The sequence below is a fragment of the Gossypium hirsutum genome, chromosome A03, assembly GCF_007990345.1.
Source record: "Gossypium hirsutum isolate 1008001.06 chromosome A03, Gossypium_hirsutum_v2.1, whole genome shotgun sequence".
Classification (NCBI taxonomy): domain Eukaryota; kingdom Viridiplantae; phylum Streptophyta; class Magnoliopsida; order Malvales; family Malvaceae; genus Gossypium; species Gossypium hirsutum.
Window position 1 is genome coordinate 67,012,928 of NC_053426.1, and position 10,287 is coordinate 67,023,214.

At 34.0% G+C, this 10,287-nt stretch overlaps 2 protein-coding genes across 3 annotated transcripts; one reads left to right on the plus strand and one right to left on the minus strand.

Moving 5' to 3' along the window:
* The first annotated feature begins 591 nt into the window (after window positions 1-591).
* Window positions 592-4,886, plus strand: LOC107887260 (agamous-like MADS-box protein AGL30). Of its 2 annotated transcripts, none has more exons than XM_016811451.2 (12): window positions 592-775; window positions 1,117-1,302; window positions 2,048-2,104; window positions 2,221-2,239; window positions 2,373-2,437; window positions 2,553-2,568; window positions 2,683-2,744; window positions 2,834-2,930; window positions 3,179-3,229; window positions 3,318-3,445; window positions 3,689-4,052; window positions 4,135-4,886. In XM_016811451.2, exons 2-12 carry the CDS (start codon window positions 1,118-1,120, stop codon window positions 4,147-4,149), a joined length of 1,059 nt encoding a protein of 352 aa, XP_016666940.1. In that variant the 5' UTR covers window positions 592-775; window position 1,117; the 3' UTR covers window positions 4,150-4,886. The 2 variants fall into 2 exon arrangements, with proteins under 2 accessions (XP_016666940.1, XP_016666939.1); XM_016811450.2 differs by having other exon boundaries at window positions 618-775; window positions 2,045-2,104.
* Window positions 4,887-5,432: 546 nt separating this feature from the next.
* On the minus strand, window positions 5,433-7,479 carry LOC107887261 (expansin-A15). Its single transcript, XM_016811452.2, has 4 exons — window positions 7,325-7,479; window positions 7,061-7,191; window positions 6,661-6,973; window positions 5,433-6,269 (listed from the first exon to the last, which is right to left on the minus strand). Coding segments are annotated over exons 1-4 (753 nt in total). The 5' UTR covers window positions 7,327-7,479; the 3' UTR covers window positions 5,433-5,962.
* Between the last annotated feature and the right edge of the window lie 2,808 nt (window positions 7,480-10,287).

Genomic DNA, 10,287 nt, shown 5'->3' on the forward strand with positions numbered 1-10,287 from the left:
ATCTCTTTAATTTTTATTTTTTAAAATTTAGTCCTTGTACTTTTTAGATTTCAAATTTTAAATTCAATTATTAATACTTTTTAGAAAAATCATTAAATTTATCTGCATAATAATTTGAAATAAAAAAAATATTCATATAGTAGTGATATAACTAAAAATATAGCATAATAATAAACTTGAATCTAATAACAGCATTTACTTATATAATTTTTTTATTACATTCTATAATAAATTTGTCAAACGCTTAATCTGCTAATAAAATTTAAAAAACACTTATAACAGTGTATTAAATAATCTTCCTGAAGTTTTTTAGATTTGATAAGCTGGTTGAAAGTGTAATCAAAGTAACTCTTATTTATATAATTTAATTTTTATTTTAAAACATGAGAACTCAATTCCAAATTTGAATAGAGAACAAGGCTTCTCAGTAGCATTGTCCCAACAAACGTGAAGTGGAATGATGATAAATTGTTGTAGTAGAGGCGCAAACGAGGGTTTAAGGTTTGACGGGGAAGAGAGTTGGTTGGTTGGTTGTGTGACGAAGATCCCCCTATTCTCAAGCTCGTTTCCCACGACCGCTTTTGTCGCTCACCCGGTTGTGTAAATGCAGTCCTACTTCTATGCTCTCTCCCTCCTTCTCTCTCTCTCTCTCTTATCTCTTTCTGCCCTTTGGTTCTCTCTTCCTTGGCTGAATAATCAACCCACTCCCCCCCCCAACTTTTAAGACGTGTGGATCATGTTCTTTCAACTCGTCGTTTGATTTTTGCTTATTGGGGTATGCGTTGTTTACTTTTCTTTCCTCTCCAAATAAATTGAACCAACCCAGAATCATAATACAACACTATAAATTTGATATTTGCATGAATCTTGCAGTTGGGTTCTTTTAGTTTGATCACGTTTCTTCTGCTTCTATAGTGATTTTCTGAAAACCCCATTTCTAATTGTACCAAAGAAGGTGGTTTTTTCTTTTATTGTGCTCATCACATATATCTCATTTAATGAAGCATTCCGATAGTTCCAGTTTTGCATGGATTGATGAGAAATGCGAAAAAGTATCTTGATCCGTAGCATATTGGTAGCCCTCCAACACTGAATTCTGAGTATTTGAATATGCAGGATGGGAAGGGTTAAGCTAAAGATAAAGAAGTTAGAGAACCCAAATGGCCGTCAGGCGACCTATGCCAAAAGAAAGCATGGCATCATGAAAAAGGCCAATGAGCTATCTATCCTATGTGATGTAGAAATTGTCCTTCTTATGTTCTCCCCAACTAACAAGCCTTCCTTATGCATTGGGAAGCGCAGGTAACTTCTTTCATATTTTGCTTCTACTTCCATTTTTATTGTTCAAATTCTAGAGGCATGTTATACTTTGCTTTAGACAGGACTAGTATAGTGCATGTATGTAGAGGAAATTCCATCATTATTGCAACAACGACATATCTCAAGAGTAAATGCATGGTTGAACATTTTCCAAAATCAACTAAGATATTGAGATATGTTGATGCATTAGCAGCTTTCTAGTTCTCTGAATTAGTCTTTGCATAGCTTGAAAAATTTTGCTACATAGACATTGTTCGCAGAAGAACTTCATGGAACCACATGTTGCTTCATCTTAACATATGCCATGGTCGAAAGGGGCAGGCCTTTATTTGACTTTTTTAGGCTGCATTTGGGAACTTGAACCTGAAAGACGGGATTTAGGTGCTATATTTTGGGACAATGATTAGGCAGTTGCTAGATATTTGTTATTGTTCTTGAGAAGTGTTCATATATTATATAATAAAGTTATTGTTGTAAATTAGTTTTTGCTTTTATTGTTGCGTTGCAAAATATGCTAAGATGTGTGCAATATATTATTTCATAGTGAGGTAGATGATGCAGCTCCTCACATGGTACTGATGTGGAGGAACTTCAGAGTTTGCTTAAGATTTGCTTGCACACCAAAATAATTATTTTTTCATTGGTTTGATTAGATTTATATAGAAGGCTGGCTAATATCTATAGCAGCAACATTCATTTATTTTATTAAGCTATCTGAATGCAGCAGCATTGAGGAGATCATTGAAAAGTTTGCTCAACTCACTCCACAGGAACGGGCAAAAAGGTATGCTCAAATTTTCTGTGTTGAAATTCACATTACTTATCATCATACTTATAGTTTAATGTTATGCTTATTTGAATGAAACTGACTCTCATTTTCATTCCTATTTACTGGACCAGGAAGTTGGAAAGCCTTGAAGTAAGTCCTGTCCTAAAAATCCACTCTCTTTTAGACATGTGACCAATATTTGTTTACTTTTATCAAATGATTTGCTCATGAAATGTTATCTCCCTTATCAGTTACATAGTTTGTTTTCTCTTTGAGAGTCTAGGCCCTGAAAAAAACATTCAAGAAGTTGGACCATGATGTAAATATTCATGAATTTCTGGGATCAAGGTATGCAAGAATCTTCTTCTTGTCCACACAATGCCTCCTTGTAATGTTCATTTGTTTAATTAAATTCCACTAAATATTTCTAATGATATCATGTTTTTTTTTTGGTTCTCCCCAGCACACAAACAATTGAGGTATGTACGCATGGTGACTTGTTACCTTAATGGATTATGATAATGTATAATTCTTAGACCATACTGTTCTTCATTCTAACATTCTTTTTATGTCTCCATGATATTTTTGGGCAGGAACTGACAAACCAAGCAAGATTATTACAGACTCGGCTTTCTGAAGTACACAGGAGACTAAGGTGAAGGCCTACAAGTTTTTTAATGTGAAGTTCTAGTTTTATGTGGTTGTTTATTATGACTTTTGCTAATATCAATATTGGCTTCTCAGCTGTTGGACTAATGTAGACAAGATCAACAATGTAGAACAATTGGGGCAAATGGAAGATTCACTCAAGGAATATCTAAATCAAATTCAAGCACATAAGGCAAGCCATTTCCCTAAGTAGTTTTCTTAGAAAATGATAGTGCCCTCAAAAGGCGCATGTCTAGAATTTTGATTAGTTAACAAGCCAAAAAAGTAAAGAAAAAAATTGCAATTTGCTGTGCTAAGTAAACTGATGAGTGTCGCTGGAAACTACATTAACTTGTCATCTTCTCTCGAAAGGCTTAAATAATGAGTGCCAAATATGTTTTTACACTAAAGACTCTAACCTTATCAATCTTCTTTTGGCAGGAAAATTTAGGAAAGCAGCAGCAGCTTCTGTCTCTAGAATGCACAAGTCAGGTAAGAATGTGCAATAGGCTTGTAATATCTTACTGCTCAGTTTACTCGTGTCATGACAAAATAGTATCTTACAAGCCTTTTCTTGCAGTTCCAAAATGAAATGCAGGTACCATATAGAATGGGCCTTGAACACCAGCTCCAAACTCTTTCGTGGTTGCCTAATCAAGACAGTAGACACATAGCCTTGTCAGATGACCCAAATTTGATTCCACACAGGTGCGCAGTGGTTCTAGAAATCCTAGTTCTACTAAATTTTCATCTATCTTAATTAAAAAGAAAAGAAATATTTCATAGAACGTGAGATGGATATGTTCATATAGATAATGTAGCTAACAGATGGCCTGGCAAAATAGTACCAATTTCTACTTATTTCAAATTGTTAAAAGAGTATAAGTCGATGGAAATGGCCCCCCCAGAGTGTCTTATGATATATTATGAAATTGGTTCTGTAATCCCCAGAGATGTGGAGTGCTCTGCAAGTTCCTCATTTGGAAGCTATTCGGGTTATTTTGGCACTGGTAAAAGTTCAGAACCATCGAGTTCTGGACAAGAGAACAGCATCCTGAATGATTTGAGCGGAAACGGATCATTGCAGCTGCAACTTGGTGGACAGTGCCCCCTCTTCTCTTACAATCTTAATATACTGAATGATCCCAAATTCCCACCTGTGGCGGAGATGAACTTCAATGAAACTCCCGCAGATTATCAGGTTAATGGTGCCCTACAAGGTCCCAGAACTGGATTTGATACTGCCCCAGGTAGTTGGGCTTCCACTTCTGGCTCTTGTGCTGTTACCATGTTTGATGAGCCATTATATACCCGAGTAAGTCTTTCCCCATTACTCCCACTATGCTTTCAACACTTAGCAATGTTGCATGGGTTACCCTACTATTTTATGCATGCAGCTCCAACAGCATTGAGCAATCCAAAGGTTTATTCATGACTTCTCCCAAGTACGGACATGCAATATGGCAATATGGATACCATACAGCATGGACACAGCGACATGGGACATCTCTAAAACAATTAGGACACAACAATGATAAATATTATATATTATATATATTAATAGACAATGAAAAATGTAAAATTGATACTTTCCCATCCAATGTTAACACGCAAATGATTTTTGAATGTTCTAAAATTAATTTGGAAAACGTTGAACCCTGGAAAGAAGGAACTCATAAAACCCAAAATCCTCGGGGGAAGTCCTTTTTGAAACTCAGAATGGGTCAATGAGATGTTTGGATGGTGGTGGCCAAGGCTTAGTCTCCACTCTGAAAATTCCTACTACTTGAATATTGGGCAGGACTAACACACTACGACTTGGACATGCTAACTACGTTCGGCTAAGAAACATCGATTACAAAAGCCCAGACGGATTTTGAGTTTCAATAATGTTGGTGTTCATACTTTGAAAGAAAAAGGCGTCTACATTCCATAAATCCCATGTTTATGAGCTCAATTTAATGCTATACTTGGGGCTTAACGCAAGGGGATGGATAGCATTTTCTGGCATCGTTGATCTCCAAAATGGTGGACATTAAAAGTCAATGCGTCAAACACTTACTTATAAAAGAAATTGAATTTTATATAATAAAAAGACCAAAAAAAAAATCACCCTCACTATAGTAAATAATTGATATTTTATTCAATATCTAACTGGATTTATGCCCAAATTAATTAAATATTTGATAGATAGAACAACCTAATTTCAACTCGGCCATTAAAAAAAATACAAGGTGGAATTGGATTTCGAAATACGTTGGAAAACCAGAATATTGCATGTTACCTGCAGAATCCTCGGATCCCAGCTCTCTAAATTATAGCATTACGAGCAATAAAGTGCATTGACCTGCTTTGCCCTTGGATTTGTGTTTTTTCTTACTTCCAACACTCAGGATCTAGGAGTTTTTCCATGCACCGCCCATTTTCATTCCAAGACCCCTATTAAATTCCAGAGTTGGTCCAATTTTGATTAACAGCCAGCGTCTACTGTTGGCTACAAAATTCCCTTAAACCTTCTCAATTGGTTTTTGATCCCCATTCACACTTGCTGCCGCTCCCATGTAAGGAAAACCAAAGAGGAAGGTTCTGAAATGATAAAATCTCCCGACTTTTCCTTGGGTTTTTTAGGATAATAATCATTTGGTAATTTTATAACAGCCCAAAGAATAAAAATGATAAACATGGAATCATATCATAATAAATCAAAGTTATAGTTTTGCATTGCAAAATTTACAAATTACACTCATACATATATGATAAAATCCAAGGAGATAATCACCCAGCAAAAGCTGATGAATTGAGCTTACAAGCAAAAACAATGCTTCTCAACATCCCAAACGGAGGAGAAAAAAAAACCAAAGGACCTACTAGGTTAACACTGCTGGCGGGTGGTAAAAGTCCCACCTCTGCCATCTCCTCCTGTTTTAACAAACAACAGAAGGAAAAGTGACCCTTAATACTTTTTTTTTTTTTTTAAAAAGGTAACTTAATTAGGACACCTACCCCATAATAAAACTAAAAACCCAAAATGATAAATGGGCTACTTTAAAATAAGCCCTTCACATTTTTGAGTGACCCGAAAGTCCCACTACAGGGCCCTATAGATATATAATATGCTAGCTATACTAAAAGTCAAGCTAGTTAAATACTACTTTGGATGCCTGGTATATTTATATAGTAATTATTAATTAAAACTTAAAAAGCCTAAGATAATAATGTGTTCCTCTAGCGGAATTGGCGGCCAGTGAAGGTCTGCCCAAAGGACCACCCAGCTGGGGCAACATTGCTGGAAACCACAGTACGGCCGTCGCTTGTTGTGACCTTAAATGAGAGGCTTTGTCCGTTGAGGTAGGTGTTGCTCTGCCAGTTCTGGCCCCAGTTCCTAGACATGGGCTGCCAACCAGTCCTGGAGCCCTTGATGGCCACCGCATGTACATCACCAGCACCGCCAACGTTGGTGATAAGAACTAGGTTGAAGTAGGAGTGGCCATTAATGGTGAACCTGATTCCTCCCTTTCTTCTGCATGGTACCCTACAAAGTAAAAAACCCAATGGTTAATAAAAGTAAGTGATATTACTGCGCGGTTACTACCCATTAAAGAAAGTAAAAGCAATGTATTTACCAGTGGAAATGACCAAAAGTGTCGTTTGTCTGTCTTGCAAAACAGAAACTGACCCTAAATATTACTCTAATAGGGAGAAAAGCAGGCCTCATATGCAGCCAAAACAATTAATTCCAACCCTTTTATAGTTAAGCTCATAAATTGACCTTTTTACTGCCTTAAAATAAGGTTTTTCATACATTACTAAAAGAATTGGAACACTAGACAAGTTAAATTTGAAAATTACTGAGTGGTTAGAGAAATAAATAGGCCTCTTTAGAAAGCCCATTTCACAGGGAAGCAGCAAAAGGCAAAACATACCTTCTGTAAGCAACAGGCACAATTCCAGCTCTGTATTGAGCAATATGCTGGAAAACAGGCTGAGAAAGGTCAAAGTGTTGCAGAGGAGGGTTGCACCAGCCCCCTGCATTATTAGGGAGAGCATTGTTTGGAGGGCAGAAATTGGTGGCTGTGACCACAAAGGAACCAGGCAGGCACCACTTTCCATCATCCATACACTTAATCTCATAGCAAGATCCACAACTCAGCCCATTGTTGAACAAAGCAGTGCTCAAAGCTGCAGTATTTGTCCCATAACCCTGGCTATACAGGTTTCCATAACCACAAGCCCCACCTAAAAAAGACCCAAGTTAAGAATTAGTGAAATAAGCCATCCAACCCAAACCGTTGTGCCTAAAAGATGGCTTCATTTGAAGCATACCCATTGTTCCTGAAGCATCACTCCCACCATAAAAGGTTGCATGTGCATTAGTCCAATCACCACTATATCCCTGAACACCAGAGACCATCGCGAGAAACCCCAACAGAAAGACCTTAGCAAAAGCCATTTTCCTGCGAACAAACAACAGAGTGAAGTTTGTTTAAGCACTTGCGAGTAAGAAACAATAAAAAAACTCAAAATGGTAACACTTTTTTTTCCTTCTTAAAAGCACTAAAACTAACATGAGATGGATAAGAAGATTACATGAAGAGGAAGAAGATTGGAAGAGTGAAAAAGAGAGGTAGGAGATGAGTGCAAGGCAGCTGAGTGAGGAAAAGGGGAAAAGGTGAAGGGGGGATTTATAGAAATTTTGGGGGATGGGCACCGTTGCAAGTTACAACTAAACCTAACTACCAAAGGGGACCAAGCCCTATTTGTTTATTCACAAATAGAAAATAGTTCATAGGTAAAAACACAAAGGCACATGGGGAGCTGCTGCAGGGTAAAGTTGAAAGTTGAAACCGCGTGGTTTTGTAGATTTCTGAATAGTAAATTGCCTTGAAAATCAAAATCTAAGAGCACGTTTGGTTCGCTGTATTGGATTAGAGGTGTATTGGATTAGAGGTGTAATGAAATAGAGATGTAATGAAATAGAAGTGTAATAGCAAATCAACTGTTTGGTTGAATGTAATGGAATAGAGGCGTAATAGTAATCTTATGTTTGGTTGAATGGAATAGAGGTATAATAGCATAATGGAAAAAACTAAAATGACTAGAATACCCTTAGCATAAATTTGTTTGGGTAAATAATTATTGTTATTGTTATTTAAATTTTAATAAGATTATTAATATCAATAATAGAGCATTTAATTATATTTAAACATAATAATTATTAAATATATTATAATTAAAATATATAATTTAATAAAATTCTTAATAATCAATATCTTATATGAATTTACTCAAATCATAATATATGATACTATAAAATATAATTTAACATAATTATTATTAAATATATTATAATTAAAATATATAATTTAGTAAAATTCTTAAAAATTAATATTCTTATATGAATTTACTCAAATCATAATATATGATACTATAAAAGATAATTTAACATAATTATTATTAAATATATTTTAATTAAAATATATAATTTAATAAAATTCTTAATAATCAAAATTCTTATATGAATTTACTAAAATCATAATATATGATACTATAAAATATAATTTAAATTAATTAATATTAAAAATATTTTAATTAAAATATATAATTTAATAAAATTCTTAATAATCAACATTCTTATATGAATTTACTAAAATCATAATATATGATACTATAAAATATAATTTGAAGTAATTAATATTAAAAATATTTTAATTAAAATATATGATTTAATAAAATTTAAAATAATTATAACTAATAAATTTTCTTATATGAATTTGTATAATTTAAAATAATTATTATTAAATATAATTTAATAATAATATATAATTTCATAAAATTCGTGATAATAAATTTTCTTATATGAATTTATACAATTTAAAATAATTAATATTAAATATAATTTAATAATAAAATGTTCTTATATGAATTTACTAAAATCAAAAAATAACTTGAGAATTATATTCTGCATAAACATAATTAACTTATATTAAGAAAAGGTTAGATGAAAATAAAATTCTACATCATAATTCATATGTTATATAGTTTTACAACATCATAACAAATTTTCTTATATGAATTTATACAATTTAAAAAGTTTGAAGTACGCAATTCTAAGGAAAAAGTGGAGGGGATGATATCACTTTCCTCTCTTTCTGGATTGCTATTTGTTAATGACAAATGCAACATCAGATTTCAGCTACTCCAACATAAATAGAACAGGGTAACAATTTTATAAGAAACCAAATCAAACAAATTTCCATAATTAACTCCAGTAGTTGATCTATAAGCCAGATCTCCTTCCAGGCATAAGAGTAAATTTCTAACGCCAATAACTAATTTAACTTTACAAATCCATTGGCATGAACTAATCAAATTTGTGTTAAAAATAGATACAGATTCGTTTTCTACAAAGATATACAGAAGCAATGCATTAAAGCAAGCCAGCCATTACTGAATACAACTGCCTCCAAGACTCAACAACCAAAAATACTAAGAAGGGGGAGAGCGAAGAACCACCACAGAGGAAATGAGGCAGTATCATGCATCTAGCAGCAACCACGAACAAGATTTTGTCTAAAACTTCTGCATGATGGGTAAAAAGATTCCTAAAAACCTGATTGTCAAGAAGGTGACATAGACCTCTGGAAGTTGTAATCTGAAAAGATTCTTATCATTTTATGAAAATAAGTGGTACCAAAGGTGTTTGAGGAAGAAGTGAGGTGTAAGTCAATTCATTCCATGTTTTCCCCTCAATGAAGGGAACAGATAAATCAATTGTGTGAAAAATACTTGAAAATATAAACTCCATATACTACCTTCTCTCCATATTTGATTCAGGAAGCATATAAGACACAACAAACATTACTTCAAGAAGCACCAAATACAGTTAACACAATCTCCAAACTATTCAAATATACAATATGGTTTTATTAACAGGATACTAAACCACTAGACCACTGCAAAAGAGCATGTATAATATGATCTTATTAAAAAAGTACAAAAGAGCTACCTCTCATTGTGAAGAGCAAAGAGAACGAATCAAATAAATTGACTTCGGAAAGCAGCCAACTAAGATGGCTACATTGTCAACTTATAAATACAGAGAACAAGGTTCACAATGTTTTGCACAGACAAATAGAACAATATATAATATGAACTCCCACAGAGCTTTATTCTACAAATAAAACTCGCATGCCAACCACTAATTGAATGCAGTGGAATCTATCTGTTAAAGAACATGGAGAAAAAATCCAACAATAATCCAAAAGGCTATTTTTTAGCATGACACCTGGAAGGGAGACATTTATTTTCCGATCAAATAGTCACTGGTTGTGCTATGCTGCAGAAACTTGCAAGAACAATCGAAACAGGAAAAAAAACTGAAAGAAACAAGAATATTAACCTCCTCTTGATCAAACAAAAACTCCTCTTCATCAAGTCCAGCTGTAGGTAAATCCTCATCCTCATCATCTAGCCCCTCCAATTCAACTTCCTCGAGAACATCGTTTCCAAAAAATGCATATTGTGATGCATCAAATACTGTACCTCCTGCA

Excerpts from the sequence above, each read along its gene's own strand:
- LOC107887260 (XM_016811450.2), top strand. The coding sequence starts at position 1,118 with ATGGGAAGGGTTAAGCTAAAGATAAAGAAGTTAGAGAACCCAAATGGC. Across the intron at positions 1,303-2,044 it reads TTATGCATTGGGAAGCGCAG|CAGCATTGAGGAGATCATTG; the intron begins GTAACTTCTTTC and ends ATCTGAATGCAG. Across the intron at positions 2,931-3,178 it reads ATCAAATTCAAGCACATAAG|GAAAATTTAGGAAAGCAGCA; the intron begins GCAAGCCATTTC and ends TTCTTTTGGCAG.
- LOC107887261 (XM_016811452.2), bottom strand. Across the intron at positions 6,974-7,060 it reads TGATGCTTCAGGAACAATGG|GTGGGGCTTGTGGTTATGGA; the intron begins GTATGCTTCAAA and ends GGTCTTTTTTAG. Across the intron at positions 6,270-6,660 it reads GTGCCTGTTGCTTACAGAAG|GGTACCATGCAGAAGAAAGG; the intron begins GTATGTTTTGCC and ends TTTACTTTGTAG.